The sequence below is a fragment of the Cyprinodon tularosa genome, unplaced genomic scaffold (genome assembly GCF_016077235.1).
Source record: "Cyprinodon tularosa strain WSP-4 unplaced genomic scaffold, ASM1607723v1 ctg1, whole genome shotgun sequence".
Lineage (NCBI taxonomy): Eukaryota > Metazoa > Chordata > Actinopteri > Cyprinodontiformes > Cyprinodontidae > Cyprinodon > Cyprinodon tularosa.
In genome coordinates, this window is record NW_024037781.1 from 1,532,813 (window position 1) to 1,557,721 (window position 24,909).

Below are 24,909 nucleotides of genomic sequence, written 5' to 3' on the forward strand. Positions count from 1 at the left end.
CTAACATATAATAGGTTCCTTTAATTAATTAATTCTCAAATTAAGGATAAGTCTTATTGAAGTTTTTATTCTGAAGTCTAATGTCAAGACAAGTCCTATCACATACATTTCAAGTCATTAATTGATTGATCATTTATTTCGAACACTTAATAAAAAGCAAATATAAGTAAATTAATAAAGTCATACAAAAAAAAAAAAAAAAGAAGAAAAAGAAAAAAAAAAAAAAAACATGTACATCCCATCATGTTCGAAAAGGAGTAGGAAGAAGTAATAAAACTTATTAAATCCTACCCCTGTTCTATATTAACATCTACCAATGTTTAAGCATACATACATATCTATATATACAGACACACACACACACATACATATATACATATATATATATATATACATACACATACTCATAGATACCTATACATATATATACACACATGCATACTTACACATACACCCGTATCTCAAACACATACACACATACATGCATATACATACACACCCCAATTACTATAGACAGTATACACATATCTCTATCTACGTACACGTATATCCATACATATCCATAAACCAAAAACCCTATTCTCTCACACTTTTTTTTTTTTTTTTATTATTATTTCATCTCTCTTGACTTCTTATCGATTTTAATTCATAGTGGCAGAGCAAGTTCTATTCCCCCTCAAGCCCCCTCCTCCCTGTATCTTGTAAAAATCATTTGTTTATATTTGTTTTTAAACTGGTTGATGTTTGGACATTGCTTCAAATCCATGCTCAGTCTGTTCCATAGCCTCACTCCACTATTTGTTATACAAAATCTTTTCCTTGCAGTTCTGTATCTTTGAATCTTAAAATTAGTTATCTCCCTTAAATCATACCCCCCCTCTCTCTCATAAAACAAATTTGTCAAGTGACTTGGTAACAGCTTATTTCTAGCTTTAAATAGAAATTGTGCTGTTTGGAATTCTATCATATCATAAAGCTTCATGATTTTAGACATTATAAATAGTGTGTTGGTGTGTTCTCGATATCCAACTTTATGAATTATTCTCATGGCTCTTTTTTGCAATATGAACAGTGGCTCTAGTGAACTTTTATATGTGCTTCCCCATACCTCTATACAGTAAATTAAATGAGGTAAGACCAAAGAACAGAACAGAGCATGGAGTGATTTGTAATCTAAAAAATATCTTACTTTGGCTATTACAGAGATGCTTTTAGATATTTTAGTGCTGATGTATTTAATATGAGACTTCCAGCAAATCTTGTCATTTATTATCACCCCGAGAAATTTAGTTTCATATACTTTCTCTATATGAACCCCTCCTATCTGTACCCGTGCATGATGATTTATTTTTTTGTTACCAAATATCATATATTTTGTTTTACTCAAATTTAGTGACAGTTTATTTTTATTTAGCCAGTATTTAATATTAATGAATTCTGAGGTGATAGTGTCCAAAAGTTGCTGTAAATTCTCACCTGATCCTATTATATTTGTGTCATCCGCAAATAAAATAAATTTGAGTTTTTGTGATATCTTACATATGTCATTAATGTACATGATGAATAATTTAGGACCCAAGACCGACCCCTGTGGTACACCACACACAATGTCCAAACATCTTGACTGATGATCTCCCATCTTCACAAATTGCTTCCTGTTTTTTAAATAACTTCTTACCCACTCTAGTGCCAGTCCCCTGATCCCATATTGCTCTAATTTGTTAATTAATATATCATGATTTATAGTATCAAATGCTTTTTTTAGATCAATAAAAACCCCAACAGAATATTTCTTGCTATCTATGGAATTTGTTGTTTCTTCTATTAGTTCAATTAATGCTTGTGATGTTGATCGATTTCTTCTGAATCCATATTGATTATCTGAGAGTAAATTATGTCTTTCTATGAAATTGTCTAACCTGTAATTGACAACTTTTTCCAGAATTTTTGAAAACTGTGGGAGAAGAGAAACCGGTCTGTAATTTGTGAAATGATGCTTGTCCCCAGTTTTGTACACAGGAATAACTTTAGCTATTTTCATATTATTGGGAAATTTACCGGTTTGTAATGATAAATTAAAAATATACATTAATGGTTTGGAGATCCCATGAATAACCTTTTTTATTATTTTCATATCTATTTCATCATAATCAGTAGATGTCTTGCTTTTACACTCGCTAACAATATCTATGATTTCCTTCTCATCCACAGGTTTAAGGAACATTGTGCTTGGATTTCTATCTATTAGATTATCTTCATTGAATGTCACTGGATGTTCAATTTCATTTGCAAGTTTTGGTCCGACATTTACAAAAAACTCATTAAACTTGTTAACCGCATCATCTATGTTATTTATATTTTTTTCATTTTCTATAAAATACTGTGGATAATTAATATTTCTAGTTTTATTTCTAATTATACTATTTAAAATATCCCATATACCTTTTATATTGTGCTTATTCTCATCCAGTAACTTCTTGTAATAATCTTTCTTACAGTTCCTCATAATATTAGTTAACTTATTTCTATACTTCTTGTATTTATCTTCTGCTTCCTTAGTTCTATGTTTTATAAATTCTCTATATAGTGTATTTTTCTTTTTGCAAGCATTCTTCAGTCCCTTTGACATCCATTGATCATTCATATACTTTTGTTTTCTGTAGTATTGTTTAATTGGACAATTTTGATCATATAATATTTTAAATGTTCTTAAAAATTCATTGTATGCTTTATCAGTATCATTTTCTTGATACAAGAACTCCCAATCTTGTCTTAGTAACTCATTTTTGAATGCATCCATAGTTTCTTCAGACCTCACCCTTCTGTACAGTGTTATCTTGCCCTGTTTATTTTTAATTTGATCATCATTATAGATTGTAAAGACTGGAAGGTGATCACTGATATCATTTACTAATAATCCGCTTACTGTATTATTATCCATTTCATTAGAAAATATATTATCAATTAACGTTGCGCAGTGAGTTGTGATTCGGCTGGGTCTGGTAATCTTGGGATGTAACCCAATACTATACATTGTATTTATAAATTCATCCGTCAACTTATGTTTATTTGGATTTATCAAATCTATATTAAAGTCGCCACCAATAAACATGACTTTATTGTTTGCACTTGTGTAGTGATCTTCCATCCAGTTTTTAAAAGTATCTATATTTGAACCTGGTGTTCTATATATACAGCTTACAATGATATTTTTCTTTTTTGTCCGACTTATTTCTATTGTTATACATTCAAGCACATTATCTATCACAGTTGACATATTTTCTATCACCTTATAATTATAATTCATATCCACATACATAGCTACACCACCACCATTTTTGTTCTTCCTGTTCACACACAACAACTCATATCCATCAAGTTCGAAATCCATGCCCCTTTCATTATTAATCCATGTTTCTGATACCAAAATTATATTAAACGACTGTGTAAATTGATTTAAATAGTCCTTGATCTTACTGAAGTTAGCATACAAGCTTCTACTATTGAAATGGATTAATGAGATTTTATTTTCAGTCTTAAAAGTGTTGTTATATTGGTCATCAGTATAATATTGGCAGTCATCATTATTAAGAAAAAAATTAATATCTGGGTCAATATCAATTTGATTGGCCTGTGATTTGTATGCAGTATGTTTTGAAGTATTTGATTCCAGATGGTTCAATTCAACAAGTTTTCTTAACAATTTTTCCGATTTCGGATGTGTAGTTTCAAGTGTCATATGAAAAGTTGTTCAACATACCATTGTCCAATGTCTTTACGATTGTTTTGGTGTGCTAGTGCGTGGATGAACAACCAATTTGTCGTAGCGTAGGTAGGCAATGTCCCCTCTCTCTCTGGCAGCTTTCAGCTCAGGCATCAGCTCTTTCCTCTTTTGCTTGACTGTGTCTGTGAAATCCTCGTTGATGTAGATTTTTGTTCCTCTGAGAGACTTTGCACGTTGTAATATGGTCTCTCTGTCCTTATACCTGAGGAATTTAACAAGTATGGGCCTAGTTCTTTCGCCTCCGCCGGGTTTCCCTATGCGGTGTCCTCTCTCCAGCTCCACCTTGTGCTGTAGTTGTAAATTCTCCACCAGTATCTTCTTGATTTTCTCCTCTGATTCAGCCCAGGTTTCTCTGGGTGACTCAGGTACTCCCTCAAATATGAGGTTGTTGCGTCATGTCTGTCCTTCCAAGTATTCCATTTTATCTGTTATTTTCAGCAGACTTTCACAAACTTTGTAGATATCTGCTTGCATGATTTCACATCGCTCAGCATGTTTTCTGCGGTCACTTTTCAGGTCATCCACTTCTTTTTGTGTGAACTGTAGGCTTACTTTCACTTCTTGTATGTCCTTTGTCAATGACTCCATTCTGTTGTTCGTCGAGTCCATAATAATTTGGACAAACCCTTTGAAATTTTCTTGTTGTTGTTGCAGCAGAGCCATAAACATGTCTTTCTGTTGTTGCATCAACTCGGTTAATTGGCTGAGTGACACATACTCCTCATCTGTCTTCATTTCTGCTTTTGATCCTTTAGGTGGCATTTTAGATACCTGGCCTTATGTAGGAGGCTCCTGGCTTGGCCTGGTGGTGGAGTCTGATGCCTGGCCTGGTGGTGAAGGCTGATGCCTGGCCTGGTTGTGAAGGCTGATGCCTGGCCTGGTGGTGAAGGCTGATGCCTGGCCTGGTTGTGAAGGCTGATGCCTGGCCTGGTGGTGAAGGCTGATGCCTGGCCTGGTGGTGAAGGCTGATGCCTGGCCTGGTGGTGAAGGCTGATGCCTGGCCTGGTTGTGAAGGCTGATGCCTGGCCTGGTGGTAGAGGAGTAGCAGTAGCACCAGTAGCATAGAGCTCCTCCACAGCTCAGCTCAGAGTAGCAGCAGCAAACAGGTTCTCCACAGCTCCTGTGGAGAACCTACTAATAAAATATTAATGACATTAGTAAACAAAACATGTGGATTAAATAATTCAGTTTTAGTGTTATTAATATTTTATACATAATTTCAAGTAAAGACACACTATTACAAGTCATTGGCGCTCAGGTTAACGTGAAGTTACTGCTTTATTCTGTTAAAATCAAGTAATTCCTCAGGTCATCAAATCTAAGACTTAAGTCAAGTCCTCAATTCAACTGATAAACACACAAATATTATTTAAAAAAAATAATTTAGATCGTTAGCAAGGTCTAAACAGCGGCACCTGGTGGCGGTAAGTAACATCGCAGCTCAGTTTATAAACGTCAAGCGGAACTTTTTTCCTTTCTGCTGGACGGCGGACATAAATATGCGGTGCACAGAGCTTATGCATGGCGTCCTTCAACTATAGGGGTTTCTAGCTTGTCATTTATTTGTTTACTCTTTAACTGTAGCTTTTTTAAGTTTGTTTTTCTCTATTATTTGTATTTAAAGTCATAACAATGGCGACAAGGACCGTGTGTCAAATTTTCCAGAGACGTAAGTAGCAGTTAGCATTAGTTAGCATGAGAGCTTTAGGCAAAATGTCATGGCATTAGCTTCGAATATATAGTATAAATATAGTATAGTATAAATATAAAAAAAGAATGTTAGAACTGTAAATATACAGCCATATTTTTATATTACTAATTTTTACGTATTTATTACTGTTTTCAAGGCTGCACTTTAAAAAAAATTGAATTGTCTAGAACTGTTTTAAACGAAATTTCTTTTCTTTTACACTCTTATATCCAAAATGACAAAATAAATCAGCCTAAGTAAGTCTTATAAATCCCATTTTAGGACACAAGATGACATTTGGTTAGGGTGTTTTCCATGAGCTACAGCTAAACAAAGCTATTGTCAGTTCTTAAAATTTAACAACAGTTATTTAGATCTAATTTCAAATGTAAGAAATGCACACAATGTCGTTTATTAAATAGGGGAAAGTCATTTTCCAGCATTTGGGTTTCAAACTCATCATTTTAAGTGCAAGTTGCTAAATCATAACAGATGGTATCGAAGAGGAATGAGAAGAAAATTCTTAATTATTAAGAAATAAACCATGTTTATAGGTAATTGCAACTAAAGATTATTTTGCAAATCAATATATCTGTAAATTATTTTTTTCGATTAACTCATTAATAACCGGATAGCCAAAGATTCCTTAAAGAAGATTTTTCACAAAATTAAAGAAACTAAGTTTCTGAGCATATTGACAGACAAAAAAGTTTTTTTTTTATCTTATATTTTTGATGTATTTACTGCTGCTCTGTCAGCTAAATATGTTATAGTCTATACTCCAGTTAACAATGAATTGATTGCTAAATTAGTTGAGGATTATTTCAATAATCGATTAATCCAATTAATTGTTTCAGCCCTAATTGAATCAATAAGCGTTAGACTGTCAAATAGTTTGGGTTTTGATAAAAAATTTTAAACAAAATAACTTAAGTGATTGCAGAAGTTAGTAACAGTCGCGGCTCACTGTAAGCTCTTGGAGATGTGATTAGAGATCCTGTGGTTGATTAAAGATGGCGACTCTGTATATATAGTTTGTTGTTCCAAAAAGGGACAGCTTACCACAAAATGTTGCTAATATAATATTGAGAGAAAGGGAGAAACCTTTCGAGCCTGAAATATACATTTTGTTCTCCTAAACACAATTAAATCTGAATGGAGCTTTTAATCTTCTCTCCTTGTCTGCTCTTAGGATTGTCATCCGCTGTAGCGGCTGTGCGTCCTTCTCCTGCAGAGGTGCACAGTCAGCGTAACGCGGTCTTCTCCAGAGAGCAGGCCAGGCAGAGAGCTCTGTATCCCCGCATCGAGAAGATAGAGGTGTCCATGAAGGGGCCAGGACTGGACGGTACACTCCTGATCATGAATAAAGGAATGTCAACTCCTCTGAGCTGTGCTAGACGTAAGTCAGATTGGAAAGGACCAGACTACCTACACCCAAAACATTTTTTTTTCTTGAATACTAATGCTGTACTTTTAGATCTAACTGAGCATCATGTGAACAACTCTGCTCTGGCGATGGTGGATGGAGAACCGTGGCCCCTGCATCAGCCCCTCACCCACTCCTGCTCCCTCACTCTGCTTACATTTAAAGACAGCGACCCAAGTCTCGTCAATGAGGTGCATCAAGAAATCAAAAGTTCCAGTTTTCTGGAAAGGGAGCTAAATGGGAATGTTTTGGGTTTTAATCCGGCCCTTTACCTTTCAGGCTTATTGGCGTTCCTGCGCTGCTCTGCTAGGACAGGTCCTGGAGACGGCATTTAAGGACGATTACCCCGTGGAGCTGCTCAGCACCCCAGAAGTGCCAGGTTGAGGAACACATTCTTACATCTGAAACACTTCCTGCAGTACATTTAGATGCAATGCAGAAATCTCTTGTTAGGGCTTTGTCATATTTTTCTCTCTGTATCACTTCAAACTCTCATGTTATCTTCAACTATAACCAAAACCAAAATATAAGCCCTTATTGCGACATAAATACTTGGAATGGAGACGCAACTGTTTCTACTTCCACAGCTTCATATTTGGAGTATATAGAGTAGATAGAATGTATTTTGCAAAACTTTGCAAACAAAAATAATTACTGATGTTTGAAGAAATAAATAATTTAAACTGTTTTTTTTTTTTTAAACTTAAAAGAACATAATATAAGTAATTGTAGTAAAATGAGCTGCAGTGAAATAAGAACACCTGGACTGAGTCCTTAACAATAGTAGTTTCCCAGCGTGGCTTTCATATTGAAAAGAGAATGAGAGTGAATGACTATAGAGAGCAGATTTAATCTAAAACAATCTTCCGTATCTGGCCTGCCTCTCTGTTTACGTTTCCTCAGGGTGAGAGATCGGAAGCGTCGTCATAAAAGGCAACGGAATAATCGATCCACCCTACAATGTTTGGCCCATTCCCAATACAAGCACTTCTGCTCTTGCGTTCTTCCGTTTTGTATTCCCACCAAGGATTAGAGTTTTTAGTGCATTCCAGTTCTCCAGAACCGTCTTTGGCCCCGCCCCTAGGTGCCCTCGATCCACACTTTGGCTAAGCGTGCATTTAAGCTCATGCTGTATGTGACGTTTCAAGCAAAAAATGTATTTGGATAAACATAAAAAACCTGTAAATAATCAACAAACATAATTTTTTCTCTAAAATGATATTCAATCAATAATTCTTATTCATTAGCTTCTGTTTTTTATATTTTTGAAACAAAAATTCTATTTTAATTTTTGATTAAGGTAGTAGTTTTTATTAAATATTTATTAGATGTTAATTGTAATATTTTGGAATATTTAACCAAACTGAATAAACATAAGCTTAAATGTACTGAATCCTCCTTAAAATAAAAAATGCAAAGCCATTCCCTGCTCCTTAAAAATCAAATAATAAAGATCATTCTGTTTAAAATCATCATTGAAAGTGAAATATTTAGAAAGTATACTTCATAATAAATGTAGTGTTGAGTAATTGATCTTATAAAGCCTTTTCTGTTCAATAGTCATAAATTATCTTGTAATAAAATATTGAGGAAACCTCAATGGTATTAAATGTATTAAACGTTTCAAGTTTAAAATACCAAGCCAAATAAACCCTGGTAATAAAACTTAAAGACAAGATTCAAATGTGTTAAATTATGGAGGAAAGTCTTGCCTTTATGTTCTGTCTTATTTCTAAAGTAAATTAGTTTAGAACATTTCACATTTTTAATTGGCTCATATATTCTACATTGACAGTCTAAGTTGGTCTTTCTGATGTTCAAATATTTATAGCCTAAAATGAAAAATGTTCTCAACTCCTTAAAATGTTGTTTTTTTTTTTATGAGCAAAACTTAAAAAAAAAAAACTTTAAGGAAAGTATGCAATGAAATGCCTGAATATATTTTTATTTTTTTAATTGCCTTTATCTTAATTTTCTTTCCCCTAGCACTTATTCCTCCATGATTGCTTTCTATATTCTAATCTGTATTTGTGTGTGTAGGTTTATGCAAGGTTAATATTCTTGTTTGAATTTTATAATCTTATTTGGTAAATAAGGTAAAAAAAAAAACAGAAAAGTGAGTTCCAGTGCCGATGTAAAACTTGTTTTGAGGGGTAAATTATCTAAATAATTAATATTCTATTGTACATGTTCTTCTTGTAAAAGTTTAAAAAATATTTTTTAGCAGAAATATTTCAAAAACAGGGATTGGTTCTGTCATTTACTAGCCGTCCGTTACGCTGTGGGGTTCAAGTACTATTCCAGTCTTTAAGATTGTAACCTGGATGCTGAAACCTTTAAGTGCACTTCCTCCAGTTGCACACGTCATAGAGGGGCGTAGGTTTTAGTGTGAGGGGGTTGTATAAATGAGAATGGGACAGCTTCTTCCCTCCAATGGAAAACTGAAGCAGTCGTTGCTATGACAACACAGTGGCACCCCATTGCGCAGGTTAACAGAACATTAAACATTTGCCCCTTTCTTAACACAAAGGTATACGGTGAAAAACTATTTCAAAGAGGACCTTCCATTTTGGAATAAATTACGTATTTTTCATATACTACCTTGCGATTTTCCTTCAATGTGACAAAGGAACGTGTTTCTTCTGCCATTTGGCCGCTGTTGCACCTGCTGCCGACTTCCAGCGAGCCTGCACTGATGCAGACTCGATATTTAAGAGTGAACAGCCACTGGCCCTACCCACTATGTTGATTTGGGACAGTCCTCTGCAGGAATGGGCAAACGGAGGGTTAATGCTCAGTGTTAGTTTTTAGGGGCCAGTTTGTGATTGTGCGCTTGTATACAGCGAGTGCTGCCTTGAACTATGCGCAGCACTGTGACGTGTGCACAGAGCTTTGAACTGTAGATGGAAACTCCAGAGCAATAAAACAAATGAAACGACAAAAACTAGAATGGAAAAAAAAACATTTTCATTTACTTAATCGGACCTTGCAAAGAAAAAAAAGAAAAAAAGAAAGAAAACTAACTGAAACTGCAATAAGAGTTTACTAAACTAATAAAACTAGCTGAATTTATTAGAGATGTGCATAGGTGTTAGTCTTTATCATGAGTAGATATGAGGTCTAGTTTCCGGTAGGAATTTCACAAACTAAATTAGCCAATGAAAACGAATTCAAACGAAAATAGAATTTTAAAATAATCAGAAGTCAAAACTAAATAAAACTACCGTAAATTCTCTAATATTGGCCTGTATTCCAATAGCGGCCGGGACTCTAACATTGGCCGGTCTCGCTGTCAGAGGAGGTAATGGCCGGTCTCTAATACAGGCCGGGGCTATAAACGTTTTTTCTGGGCATACCTCAACATTATACTTGTGGTAGTAAGTAACATACAAGTACCACAGCCCTGCGCAGCTGGACGACAGGCCCTGACTGCTGCCCGTCTGCGCGAGGAAGAGAACAGACACGCAGCAGAACATGAGGAGCGCGAGTGATGAGGAGATTAAAGGGAGAGATGAAGAGGAGGAGAAAAACTGAGGAGGAGAGTTAAACAGAATTGGAGGATTTTTTTTTTTTTTTACTTCAAACCAAGCGAGACATGGTAACTGTACTTTTTCAATAAATGAACCTAGTGTTTTATAGGTTCAAATAGACACAAAATCTCATTTTTATTCATTCCACTGGTAGTCTGTTTTGCTCAAATAGCAATAGAGGCCTGTCTCTAATTCTGGCCTCTATCCAATAAAGGCCTGGACCGCGATGCACTTGAGTGAAATAAAGGCCCGGGCCTATATTAGAGAATTTACGGTAATCAAAAACTTTAAAACTATTAAACCTTTATTGTCGCCAAGGTGTCCAAAAACACAGAAAAAATGGCTCTAGAATGCTTTTTCTGACTGAAGAAAATAAATGAAATAATAAGATAAATTGAACCTATTGATTTCACAATTGAGAAATTTACTCTCCCCTTTGGGGAGCAGTGGGCTGCCGCTGTGTAGCGCACAGGGAGCAATCTGGGGTTAAAGGTCTTTGCTCAGAGAGCCAGAGTGGCAGTCTGTGGGCGTGGGTTTCAAACTCACAACTTCAGAATTCTAACCACTAGCCACCACTCCCCTTTAAGGTAGTAGAGGGTTCTTAAAGTTGCTAAATAGAGCGACAAAGTGGATGAGTTGGCAGCAATCTCTGAATTAATTGGCTAATAAAAGAAGCACAAAAGAAATAGATGACTTCATTTATATTGAGACCATGGCAAACCATACTTTGTAATATTCCTTTTTTATTAAAAAAAAAAATTTCTAGAGTTCCTATATTTCACTTCCAGTATTAAAAATGCTGCCTACCACCAGGGGGCGCCCTGCACTAGTAGTGGTGCACAACCATATGTAGTCTGCTGACCTGACAGCAGTGATTGATACTCTTTATAAGGGCAAATTTAAAACTTAGTGGTGTTGCTGTTATGCCATCCAGTATCAAAAAGGTGCATATATTACAGAGAATTTGAACATACCTTTCAAAATGTTCATATTTGAGTTTTTGGGAAAAAATTATTAATTTTTTATTAGAATTTCTCTAAAAGGACAGCTATTCAGATAATTTTTTTTTTGTCTTCTTTTTTTACCTCCTGCAGTAACTTCAGGGGCTTTCTGCTGTGATGTACTCCTCGACCCTCAGCTGGACTCCTGGACCCCGTCTGAGGTAATGAAGATTAAAACGGAGCCATTTTGAAGAGGAAAAAAGGTTTTCTCTGAGTTAAAGTGTTTGTCCATTTGCAGGAGACCCTGCGCTCTCTGACCCGAGGGGCCCAGCAGCTGATCCATCAGGATCTGGTCTGGGAGCCTCTGGAGGTCACGCCCCCTGTGGCGCTGGAGGTTTTCTCTCATAGCAGGTAGAGTTGATCCGACTATCACAGGTCTCTCTCTTTAACACCACAATGATGTTTATTTTCTGACTTTGTTTTTGTCTCTCAGGTGTAAACAGGAGGAAGTAGAACAGAAAGCTTCACACAGTCCTAAAGGCACTGTTATGCTCTATAGGTGCTTATTATAATTATATTATTACTATTTATATCAGTTATATTATTATGATTTTTAGTATTATTATAAACTCAATTTAATTCACTTTCTATTCTTTTTTTCCAGATGTGGTGATCATGTGATGCTGAGTGGGGGCCCCCTAGTGGCCAGAACAGGCCTGTGCTCCCAGTATGAGGTGACAGCTCTCCACAGCCTGGGTCAAGGCCCCTGGGGCCACCACCGCAGAGCTCAGGGCCTCTCGCTGCCACTGCAGCTTCAGGTATATGACCAACTAATTACTGATCGGCTAATTCTTCAGCTTTTTGTATTACAGGTGCTGGTCATAAAATTAGAATATCATGAAAAAGTAGATTGATTTCAGTAATTCCATTTAAAAAGTGAAACTTGTATATTATATTCATACATTACACACAAACTCATATATTTCAGATGTTTATTTTGTTTAATTTTGATGATTACAAATGACAACAAATGAAAATCTCAAATTCATCATATCAGAAAATTAGAATATTACTGAAGACCAATAAAAACAAAGGATTTATAGAAATGTTGGCCAACTGAAAAGTATGAACATGAAAAGTATGAGCATGTACAGCACTCAGTATTTAGTTGGGCCTCCTTTGGCCTGTATTACTGCAGCAATGCGGCGTGGCATGGAGTCGATCAGTCTGTGGCACTGCTCAGGTGTTATGATAGCCCAGGTTGCTCTAATAGTGGCTTTTAGCTCTTCTGAATTGTTGGGTCTGGTGTATTGCATCTTCTTCTTCACAATACCCCATAGATTTTCTATGGGGTTAAGGTCAGGAGAGTTTGCTGGCCAATTAAGAACAGGGATACCATGGTCCTTCAACCAGGTACTGGTAGCTTTGGCACTGTGTGCAGGTGCCAAGTCCTGTTGGAAAATGAAATCTGCATCTCCAAAAAGTTGGTCAGCTGCAGGAAGCATGAAGTGCTCTAAAACTTCCTGGTATGTGGCTGCGTTGACCCTGGACCTCAGAAAACACAATGGACCAACACCAGCAGATGACATGGCACCCCAAACCATCACTGACTGTGGAAACTTTACACTGGACTTCAAGCAACGTGGATGAAGTGCCTCTCTTCTTTTCCTCCAGACTCTGGGACCTTGATTTCCAAAGGAAATGCAAAATTTACTTTCATCAGAGAACATGACTTTGGACCACTCACCAGCAGTCCAGTCCTGTTTCTCTTTAGCCCAGGCAAGACGCTTCTGACGCTGTCTGTGGTTCAAGAGTGGCTTGACACAAGGAATGCGACAGCAGAAACCCATGTCTTTCATACGTCTGTGTGTGGTGGTTCTTGAAGCACTCACTCCAGCTGCAGTCCACTCTTTGTGAATCTCCCCCACATTTTTGAATTGGTTTTGTTTCACAATCCTCTCCAGGGTGCGGTTATCTCTCTTGCTTGTACACTTTTTTCGACCACATCTTTTCCTTCCCTTCGCCTCTCTATTAATGTGCTTGGACACTGAGCTCTGTGAACAGCCAGCCTCTTTAGCGATGACCTTTTGTGTCTTGCCCTCCTTGTGCAAGGTGTCGATGGTCGTCTTTTGGACAACTGTCAAGTCAGCAGTCTTCCCCATGATTGTGTAGCCTATAGAACTAGACTGAAAGACCATTTAAAGGCTTTTGCAGGTGGTTTGAGTTAATTAGCTGATTAGAGTGTGGCACCAGGGGCCATCAATTTTGAACCTTTTCACAATATTCTAATTTTCTGATATGATGAATTTGAGATTTTCATTTGTTGTCATTTGTAATCATCAAAATTAAACAAAATAAACATCTGAAATATATGAGTTTGTATGTAATGTATGAATATAATATACAAGTTTCACTTTTTAAATGGAATTACTGAAATCAATCTACTTTTTTATGATATTCTAATTTTATGACCAGCACCTGTAGATTTAGCTGCAGATTAACTAATCCTGTTAGTTTAGGGAAGTATAATCGTGTTCAAATAAGATTAGTTTATCTTGGATTAAAACTTAATCCTCTATGCAATGTTTAGTAAAGTTAAAAACACAAAGTCTTATATTGGCAGGACTTAATAATAAATTTGGTTAACTTGTTGTGAATATGGATTATTCACTTGTTCAGAAATTTATGTTATTGGTTTTCAATCGCTCCCTGGGATGCAGAGTGAAACACAGCGCCCTCTGCTTTAACCAGGAGGGGGCGCTGTGTGCTTGATGTATTGAACTGTAAAGTGCCTTGAGATGACATGTGTTGTGAATTTGGCGCTATATAAATAAACTGAATTGAATTGAATTAATTTATCACAAGTAGTTTTATATTCCTGTAAAATTGATCCATAAATCTTTTATATCCACGATAATTTAAGAACTTCTTTCAGTCAGGAGAACATTTGCACAGAGCAAACGCATCCTGTCAGATCAGGAGTAAAAGCGGCTCAGTGTTTGAGGGACGGTTTTATATTGTGGGAAGTGTGGAGTGATCTATGGACTAAATGTTATAGAGGTTAGGACAGAAATAGTTTCTATTTTTAGTGCAGTGAAAATATTTACTCTGCTTTGCTCAGTTTACTGAGCCTTCCTTCCTTCCTTCCTTCCTTCCTTCCTTCCTTCCTTCCTTCCTTCCTTCCTTCCTTCCTTCCTTCCTTCCTTCCTTCCTTCCTTCCTTCCTTCCTTCCTTCCTTCCTTCCTTCCTTCCTTCCTTTTACCCAGTCCTACCTTCCTTCCTTTTACCCAGTCCTTCCTTCCTTCCTTTTACCCAGTCCTACCTTCCTTCCTTTTACCCAGTCCTTCCTTCCTTCCTTTTACCCAGTCCTTCCTTCCTTTTACCCAGTCCTACCTTCCTTCCTTTTACCCAGTCCTTCCTTCCTTCCTTTTACCCAGTCCTTCCTTCCTTTTACCCAGTCCTACCTTCCTTCCTTTTACCCAGTCCTTCCTTCCTTCCTTTTACCCAGTCCTTCCTTCCTTCCTTTTACCCAGTCCTACCTTCCTTCCTTTTACCCAGTCCTTCCTTCCTTCCTTTTACCCAGTCCTTCCTTCCTTCCTTCCTTTTACCCAGTCCTTCCTTCCTTCCTTCCTTCCTTCCTTCCTTCCTTCCTTCCTTCCTTCCTTCCTTCCTTCCTTCCTTCCTTCCTTCCTTCCTTCCTTCCTTCCTTCCTTCATTCCTTCCCTTCACCCAGTCCTTTCTTCCTTCCTTCCTTTCACCCAGTCCTTCCTTCCTTCATTCCTTCCTTCATTCCTTCCTTCCTTCCTTCCTTCCCTTCACCCAGTCCTTCCTTCCTTCCTTCCCTTCACCCAGTCCTTCCTTCCTTCCTTCCTTTCACCCAGTCCTTCCTTCCTTCCTTCCTTTCACCCAGTCCTTCCTTCCTTCCTTCCTTCCTTCCTTCCTTCCTTCCTTCCTTCCTTCCTTCCTTCCTTCCTTCCTTCCTTCCTTCCTTCCTTCCTTCCTTCCTTCCTTCCTTCCTTCATTCCTTCCTTCCTTCCACCCAGTCCTTCCTTCCACCCAGTCCTTCCTTCCTTCATTCCTTCATTCCTTCCTTCATTCCTTCCTTCCTTCCTTCCCTTCACCCAGTCCTTCCTTCCTTCCTTCCTTTCACCCAGTCCTTCCTTCCTTCCTTCCTTTCACCCAGTCCTTCCTTCCTTCCTTCCTTTCACCCAGTCCTTCCTTCCTTCCTTCCTTTCACCCAGTCCTTCCTTCCTTCCTTCCTTCCTTCCTTCCTTCCTTCCTTCCTTCCTTCCTTCCTTCCTTCCTTCCTTCCTTCCTTTCACCCAGTCCTTCCTTCTTCCCTTCTTTCCTTATTAACAAATCCTCCATACTTTCTTTCTGTCCCTTCCTCTTCCCTTATTTAATCCTTCCTTTCTCTCTTATCTATTCAGCCATTCTTCCTCTCACCCTCTTCTATATATTTAAAGTCTGATTTTTCTTTTTTCTACCTTTTTATATTTATCTCATTTAAACAAACATTAAGTAGTTCTTATTTCACCATATTTGGATATAGGCACCATGCACTTCAAGTTTTTCTAGGTTTTAGTGCAAACCCAGATACTGATTAGTAAACATGACATCTCAGCCATAGTTGCAGGGATAATTTGCTCACATGTCTGTACGTCACATTTCCCTGTTTCTTTCTGTAGGCTCATCACACAGTCTGGAGGAAACTGAGGCAACGGGCAGAGAAACTGGTAAGGACAATAAAACATCTCTGTATCTCTACCTCAGACAGCGGCAGCGTCAAAGCTGAGCCCAGCTGACAGGAGCCTCTTGGTGCTCTAGTGCTTGTTGGACTGCTGTCTGTGCTGCAGGCCCGTCCCCATCCCACCCTGCTTCACACGTAGCCAGCTCTCTGGCTGCAGCTATCGCCTCAGATGCTGAGAAGCAGCCAGAGGTTAGGATTTACCACTGCTATTTATATTGTGTTCATTTTAATGCTGGCAAAAGCAGAGGCGATGCATGGTGGGCTGTAATCTTTAGGAAACAGCAGGTCCCATCCTGCTGGTAGAGGACTCAGTGAGCAGACATCAAAAGCACACACATTAACTGGGGAGCCAAGAAAAAAGGTATTTTTAAAACTCTCCAAGTTCACTGCAGCAGAGAGGCGCAGATCTGGATCTAATGCAAAGTACAATCTGCTCTGTTTCCAACACAGTCAGGAGGAGCAGGAAACATTTTTAGATCATTTAGTTTTGTTTAGGTCCAAATAAGAAAAAAAAAATAGAATTAGAGTATTAGTATTAGACTTGATATACTATTCCATTCACTGTTCCTAACTGACATGCTTTGGTTTGTCATTAGTCCTTTTTCTCTTTCTTGTATTCTACAACTTTTTTTGTGTCCTTCCTCTCATGCATTGCTTACTTCCTTCATTGCTTCCTTCTCTTGTATTCTCTCCGTCTCTCCTCACTTCCTTAAAACCACAGGTCCTTTTTCCTTCATTCTCTACCTCTTTTGATAAGCATCTTTCCTTCCTTCTTCCTTGTCTCTCTATTATTGTATTTAATTTAAATGTTTCCTTCCTTCCTTCTCACATTGTTTCCATCCTCCATTTCTTCTTTCCTTTGTTCATTCCTTCCTTCCTTCCTTCTCATCTCATTATTTCCTTCCTTCCTTCTCATCTCATTATTTCCTTCCTTCCTTCCTTCCTTCCTTTAAAGCTTTTTTCTTTATTTTCTACCTCTTTTTTGATATGCATCCTTTAATTTTTTTTCTTTATGTGTCATTCATACCTTTGATCCTGGTTTCCTGCATTTAATGCATCTTTCCTTACTTCCTTGTTATTTCCTTCCTCTCATCTTCCTCGTCCCTCTATTAATTGTATTTCATTGTTTCCATCCTTCTTTTCTTGTACTTTTTTCTTCCCCTCATTGTCTTTTCCCTGTGTTCCTTCTTTCCTCCTTTCTTTCCAACTTCCTCCTTTTTTTAACTTTTGTTCTCTTCTTACACTTTATTTTTAAAGCCTTCTTATTGTAGAAATATCTGCCCTGGATTCATGGCAAACTGATATTTTCTATTTTTAAATGCACTTAAATGACTGAAATGTTAATCAGGAGCTGTGAAAATCTGTAATTTTACATGAAAAATGTATCGATCCCCTGCAGCAATTATTTTTCAAATATAAACTAGGCTTAGCGTGACTTTAGGGTGGAGCCATGTTGGCAAAATATCTTTTGCTGCAGCATTTCTGCCATCAGTAGTTGCGTAATTTAAAGAAAAAAGATGTTCATTAATAGAGATGCTTAACTTGGCAGCTGCTGGCATCGTGTGCTTCGTGGCCTACATTTTCCTCAAATTTGGCTTTTATGAGCCGACCTGCTGCCGAATGTCTGCTTATACTAATGTATGCACCTTTCCATGTGCAGAGGTCCTAATTGTCCTTTGTGTCCCATGAGGTAAAAAAGCAGTTATGCCACCAATCAGCTACTAGGTTATTTGAAGGATGTTTATTTCACAGTATAAAGAGATGACTGTTAGTAAAAATGTTATTATGCTACGTTCAGACCGCATGAAGCAGCAGCAAAAGCGCGCATACTGCTTCTATTTGAAGCTTGTTCACATTAAGGTCAGACATGCATCAAAACCATCTTTGATGCACCTGAAGCGCATCCAGTAAAGTTTGCACAGATGCATCTGATGCTGCTGCTGCTCCTGTGATCAATGGCAGAGAGAGGCTTTGCTATGTTTCTGTTATAAGTGCGTAAAAAGTCATTTTAATATGTTTTTAAGTGAGAAAGTCCACCTGAACTTCATCTGTGCAGTGACTTCATCAAGATCACGATCCTGCCTTCAAATATCATTTCGCTGTTAGAGCTGCTCAGATCACCACATGCCGATGGTGCTCTTTCACTGGGAATCCCGTTAAAAGGCAGCCTCTGGCCCGGTTGCCTCTTCGCGGTTTTCCGCTACTGTTCGCGGCGGCTGGAAGGCGTCGTTCGTGTACGTAATCCAAACAGCAGGCACCAGAATAATGAACTTGAACATATTTGGCCGGCAGTTTTCCAGATTTTAAGGTAATTTACGAGTTAATAAATGTTTTCAGGGGAGTGATCTGAGCGGTCTGCTTTAGCAGCGCTGTGTCTGTCTCCCTGCCAGCTCCCAGATCAGCTTCTCTGACTGGTGGATGTGACGCGTTGAGAAGCAAAAGTTAAATTTTTCCAACGTCAGCAGATACTGCTTCTAAAGTGCATCTGAAGCTGATGAGGCGCAGTCTTGACAGCTCAGACGCGCTGCAGGACCTTTTACTGCGCCTTGATGTGCGTCAACCATTGACTTTGCATGTAAACTAGGTACTTCTGCAGCATGCGGCCTGAACGTAGCATTTTAGAACAAGAGTAAAGCCCCTTTTACTCTGATTCCCCTACATAAAAAGCAGTAAATAGAAACCACATGTGTATGGTTAATATCAGCTTCTCAAACTGTTTTACAAACAGTTTGGTTAATTTTTTTCTTTTAGAGTCATCGTCAAATGTTCCTCTTGGTCCCTACAGATTGTTGATACAGTAGCAGCCATTCAAAATGGCCCTTCCCAATCAAACGTAAGCCGAATGGCAGCCAACTTCCAGCCACTGGAGCGACCCCCTCTTTCTCCTAGGCGTGCATATTTTATTTACTCTCACTCCACCCGCTCACAGAATTACAGGGTCTGAGCAGGAGCTGGTGCTTCTCTTTAGATCTTAATGTCCACCAATCATGACAGAATATTTTAGTAAGAAGATTGATGTTTAAAAAATGAATCTTAGGGGACCTGCCAAATGCCCATCAAGCTAAGTGGAGAGATTTTGAATGTCTACTTCTGTAGGTTGTTTTTTCCCCTCAAACAATTCTTTATGTATATATTCTTTACAAAGACAGCAGGAGTTAATAAAGAAAGAACTGTTTAAAAGAAATATAGCTTGTTAATTAGGGTTTTGTTCCCTCTTTTGACAATCTGGATGTTTTTCCAGTCTCAGTGGCTCTGAGTCCAGTTAAAGTCCAGTTTTCTTTGTCCTGTCTTGCTGTTCTTTGTCCTCTCTTTTTTTCCCTGGAGTTCAAAAGCTTTAGAGATGGTTCTTTAAAACTCTTTCAAAGCCGATAAAGAGAAAAATCTTCATTTTTCATATCTTCATTTGAATATCTTTAGGTTGTGGCCTTAATGAGAAATAAAATTAGAAATAAGAGTCATTTACTTTCCCATTGAGTTCCGTCCCAGTGTTCAGGGGGATGGACGTCTGTGTCTTCGGCAGGAGTAGAGCTAACAGAACTGGCAGCGTTGTGAGGCAAGGGCTCAAACATACCAAACCAAGCTTCTGCTGCCCTGGTGTCCTCTTCCACAACAACTTTGTCGCCACTTCCCTCCTCTAAATAAAAAAAATGTATGACGGAGGGGATTCATCCACGACCTCCGATACCAAACCCTCCTCCTCTTGCATGTTTCCTCTGTCCATAGCGTTCCTTGACGGTGTCGTTTCTAAGTCACCAATTTAGTGCTACTTGGTCCCAATGTAATTTCCCATTGGGAACCTGCTAGCACTAAGTTGCTAACTGGTTAGCAAGATGCTCCCAACAAACCGGCCACAACCAAACTAGCTTGCAAATCTTCCGCCACAACAATCCCGCCCCCTTGATAATCGACCAATCACATTCACTTTATTCACATGTGGAGTTAAAGGAAATGAGCAGGTAGATCAGGCAGCAAAAGAATCTGTTAAAAAAAATTTTCAGTGGATTTTATTATTAATTTTAGTAAACCAGAAGTTAAAATGCTAATTAAGCAAAAAATAAAGGATAAATGGCAAAAGGAAGCGGAGAGACGTTGGTTTTATAAAATTCAAAAGAAAACTGGAGAAATGAGAAGAACAGGTAGAGAAGAAACAATTATTTCTCAATTGAAATTTGCTCACACTGGATAAAACCGTACTTCACATTTGTCCATTTGTCCACATTTACCACACTGGATGGTAAATGTGAATATTGTGGGGTAAAGTAAAAGTTAAATTAAATGTATTTGAATTATTTAGAAGTCATTCAGGCAGTAACGTTTACAGAATAATATTTCGATATCTAAATATAACACATTTGTATAATAGAATTTAGTTCCTGAGAGTCGTTCCGGTCGACACTGCATTCCAGTAGATGTTTTTTTTAAAGAAGAAGAACTTTATTCACTAGTGTAAAGTCATGCACCACTCGGGAGAATTCAAAAAAGCAAAGGTTGGAACAGCTGCTTCCCTACAATTTTTATGCTCCCTGTCAGAGTTCTGGCTTAAATCCTATGGAGATTCTGTGGAGGGAGCTAAAGATTAGGGTGATGGCATGGAGGTGTTCCGGCCTTAAAGGCCCTGCAGCTCATCACCAAAGAAAGTAGTGAATAAATAATATAAACAGATAAAAAGCTGCTCATTTCACATTAAAATATATCTTTAAAAAAAAGAATTGGTTGAATTTAATTTAAATCTAACTTCTTAATTGGGTTTGACTAATTTCTGATCAATTCTAAGGAGCACTTGGTAATAAAAGTAAAGCATGAACTTTTTTTGTGTGTATGTTATTGCACATTTTGTTAAAAAATATGTGTTTTGGGTATTTGTTTTTTTTTTTGTGGTGAAATGTGCGAAAGATAATTTATAAAACAAGACTACGCAGAGCTGGTATCATTTTATGCAATTTTTATTTCCAGATTATATTAGTTACGGGGTAGAATGAACCTTGTTAAAGCAGCTGATTATTTATTTAATTATTTATAAATTTTTTTAATTTAGTTGGCTGAGAAAGCAGAATTACCCATCTTTCCAACAATTGTTGTTTGATGAAATCACAAGAAAAAACTATTTATATGAAAAGTTTACTTTTGATCTTTGGATCAACCACTTTGCAGACGTTTGTCTCCAGAGTTCACTACATCTGCTTTTTTGCAGTAATCATTTTTCTTTCCTCATCAGTTGTTAAAAATCTGTGCGAGGATTGCTGTTTGGATTTAGGCAGGGCCTTAGATGTTCTGCTTCCTTAAACCTCCAGAAACGGTTTTTCTAAGTAAATTACAAAACAATGGGAACAGATTTTATTAAAACTGAAACTGCTGAATAAGCCAAAGCATTTCTCTGATTGAGATATGCTTTTTTATAGCCATCTGGTGCCTTTCATTTTATTTTTATGTTTTTCTAAATTTAACCACAGCTTTCATCTCTCTTGGCTCAAACAGTGTTTCACTTTTTATCTTGGAAAAGAAATGCAAGAATGTGTCCCAATCCTTCCTATTTTAATAATGTTGGTCAGATCCTAACATTTTCTCATTTTGATTGCCTCAGCAAGCACACTTTAACAATTAAAATCTGTTAAATGAGTTATCTGCATTCAGTCAATCTCCCACCTCTGTTCTTTTGTGATTCCTATAGATTCTAATCTCAGATATGTAATTTATAACAGCATGAAAGACATGTTACCATTGTCTTTTTTAAATTGGTCTAATTATTATCTTTCTGCCTTGCTTTAAGATTAAGTATCCCACTTTGAAGAGGGGTTAAAATACTCATAAATATACAGTGAGGAAAATGAGTGGGGAGAATAAGTATTTGAACACTTTGCTGTTTTGCTCTCCCACTTAGAAATCAAGAAAGGGTCTGAAATTATCATAGGTGCATGTTCACTGTGAGAGACATGATCTGAAAAACAAAAATCCAGTAATCACTAAATTTATTTGTGTGATACAGCTGCAAATAAGTATTTGTACACCTATCAGCTAGTATTCTGACCCTCAAAGACCAGTTAGTCTGCCTTAAAAATGTCCACCTCTACTCCATTTATTATCCTAAATTAGATGCACCTGTTTGAGGTTGTTAGCTGCGTAGAGACACCTGTTCATCCCATACAATCAGTAAGAATCCAACTACTAACATGGCCAAGACCAAAGAGCTGTCCAAAGACCCTAGAGACAAAATTGTAGACCTCCACGAGGCTGGAAAGGGCAACGGGGAAATTGTGAAGCAGCTTGGTGAAAAAAGGTAGCCTGACGTAGTCCGACTCAATTCTAGTCAGAATATGAGTCTGATACTGCTCCATAGAGCTGTGATTATGGGGCATGTTTCGAACGAACCAGGAAAAAAAATGCCTCTGCACTCAATTGGATAGACCTACAACCAATAAGAGCAACGGAGTGCGTGACGTATGTTAAGCGATGCACAGTTGTTGTCAACAAAAATCAAAGCGTGCAGTTGCACGCCTAGAATAAGAAGATGAGACTTGATCGCGTTTCTCTGTTCCTCTTTTAAAATTAATTTGCTGTCGATATCTTCTAGAACAGACCTAATAGCAGAATCTACTCACCTAAACTCTCCAGCGGCAGCCATTATTGTTGTCACCCAAGCCCGCTTTGGTCACGTGGTTGATTACGTTACTGTTGGTCATCTGTCCATCATCGTATAAAGCCCGCCCTGACAATTTGATTGGATCGCCTGACAGTGGGCGATAATACTCGCGCTACTATGGAGCAGAGCCAGACCGAACTTCCCGACCTCAAACTTTGTGGGCGGGACTAAGTTCGGAATGGCACCCAGGCTAGAAAAAAGGTCCACTGTTGGAGCAATCATTAGAAAATAGAAGAAGCTAAACATGACTGTCAATCTCCCTCAGACTGGGGCTGCATGCAAGATCTCACCTCATGGCGTCTCAATAATCCTAGGAAAGGTAGGAAATCAGCCCAAAACTACACAGAAGGAGCTGGTCAATGACCTGAAAAGAGCTGGGACCACCTTTTCCATGGTTACCATAGGTAATATAATAAGATGTCATGGTTTGAAATCTTGCGTGACACGGAAGGTTCCCCTGCTTAAACCAGCAAATGTCAAGGCCCGCCTTAAGTTTGCCAACGACCATTTGGATGATCCAGAGGCATCATGGGAGAAAGTCATGAGGTCAGATGAGACCAAAGTAAAACTTTTTAGACATAATTCCACTTTGGAGGAAGAGGAATGATGAGTACCATGCCAAGAACACCTTCCCTACTGTGAGGCATGGGGTGGTAGCATCATGCTTTGGGGGCAACTGCACTGTATTAAGGAGGGGATGACCAAAGCCATGTATTGGGAGATTTTGGGGAACAACCTCCTTCCCTCAGAACATTGAAGATGGATCGAGGCTGGGTCTGCCAACAACCCGAAGCACACAGCCAGGATAACCAAGGAGTTAATCTGTAAGAAACATATCAAGGTTCTGACGTGGCTTAGCCAGTCTCTAGACCTAAACCCAATAGAGAATCTTTGAAGGGAGCTTAAACTCCATGTTTCTCTGCAGCAGCCCAGAAACCTGACTGATCTATAGAGGACCTGTGTGGAGGAGTGGGCCAAAATCCCTCCTGCATTGTATGCAAACCATGTGGAAAAACTACAGGAAATGATTGATCTCTATTAGCAGCTGTATCACAAATAAATTGTGAAAAATCATACATTTTGATTTCTGGATAATTTCTTTTTAGATAATGTCTCTCAATTTGGACATGCAAAAAATAATATTAATGTCAGAACTGTAATTATACTGTCATATATTTATATTACTATTTTTATGTATTGTTTTATAAGGCTGCTCTTTAAAAAATGAAATTGTCTAGAGCTGTTTTAAATGAAATTTCTGTTTGTTTACATTTATGATTATTTGACAAAATAAATCTAAGTCTACATACGATGAAAATTTTAGACCCCTCCATGATTTCTTAGTGGGAGAACTTGCAAAATAGCAGGGTGTTCAAAGACTTTTTTTCCTCACTGTATAATAGGCTTCCTGTAATAAATAAGAAGAATCCAAGCAAGTGCTAATAATTGAAAGTGATATTTTTAATCAGTATTTTTAATTTTTGCTCCTATAAGTAAATCTGCTCATATGAAATGTGCTCCAACGTTGGCATGTATTTATTTTCAGACTGCAGTTGTTGTTTTTGTGTTTTTGAAGTTGTGGCGTGTTGTCCTCATTCGATACATTTGCTCCTCCATGTCCCAGAACATGGCAGAACCAGTTTAAAAAAACAAAAAGAAAAGCAGAAGGCGTGGGCGGATGGGCTTCGTGAGCCGGCTGCAGGCAGCAGGGAGTCATGTGCCCCGTCTGCCTCCAGCTGGCGCTCCAAACACTCCAGCCCACGCCGCAAACAAGCATCACGACCCCATGACCAACGACGCGTTTCATCGGACATTCAGCCATTTATACGTCTGTTTGTTAAATAAATGTCGTGCCCTTGTTCTCCTGTTCCCTCTTCTGCAGGTTGAGGTTCTGGAACCTGAAAGAGGGACCCCGTCCGCCCCTCCTAACTCAGCCCGGCCTGCAGCGAACCAGTAACCGCCTCGATTGAAACTCCATGCATCACATTTGTTCAATAAATGCTATAAAAATAGCAACAAATCTGTCCCAGTTGTGTGTTTCTTCTGATTAGTGAACTCGGGCTTCTCGCAGCTGATCCGGCTGTAAACAAACGGATAAAGTAACATGTGTGCAAGCAGTCTGCTTTCCAACAAAGGCCGTGTGTCTGAACC

At 38.1% G+C, this 24,909-nt stretch overlaps 1 protein-coding gene across 1 annotated transcript; it reads left to right on the forward strand.

Annotated features, from left to right (window-relative positions):
* Positions 1-5,416: 5,416 nt before the first annotated feature.
* Positions 5,417-24,782, forward strand: mrpl39 (mitochondrial ribosomal protein L39). The gene is made up of 10 exons (XM_038281132.1): positions 5,417-5,453; positions 6,667-6,873; positions 6,952-7,091; positions 7,180-7,279; positions 11,525-11,592; positions 11,670-11,782; positions 11,865-11,930; positions 12,036-12,189; positions 16,060-16,107; positions 24,641-24,782. Exons 1-10 carry the CDS (start codon positions 5,417-5,419, stop codon positions 24,713-24,715), a joined length of 1,008 nt encoding a protein of 335 aa, XP_038137060.1. The 3' UTR covers positions 24,716-24,782.
* The last annotated feature ends 127 nt before the right edge of the window (positions 24,783-24,909 follow it).

Coding starts and splice junctions, on each gene's coding strand:
- mrpl39 (XM_038281132.1), top strand. CDS start 5,417: ATGGCGACAAGGACCGTGTGTCAAATTTTCCAGAGAC. Junction 11,593..11,669: donor ACTCCTGGACCCCGTCTGAG/GTAATGAAGATT, acceptor GTCCATTTGCAG/GAGACCCTGCGCTCTCTGAC. Junction 11,783..11,864: donor GAGGTTTTCTCTCATAGCAG/GTAGAGTTGATC, acceptor TTTGTCTCTCAG/GTGTAAACAGGAGGAAGTAG.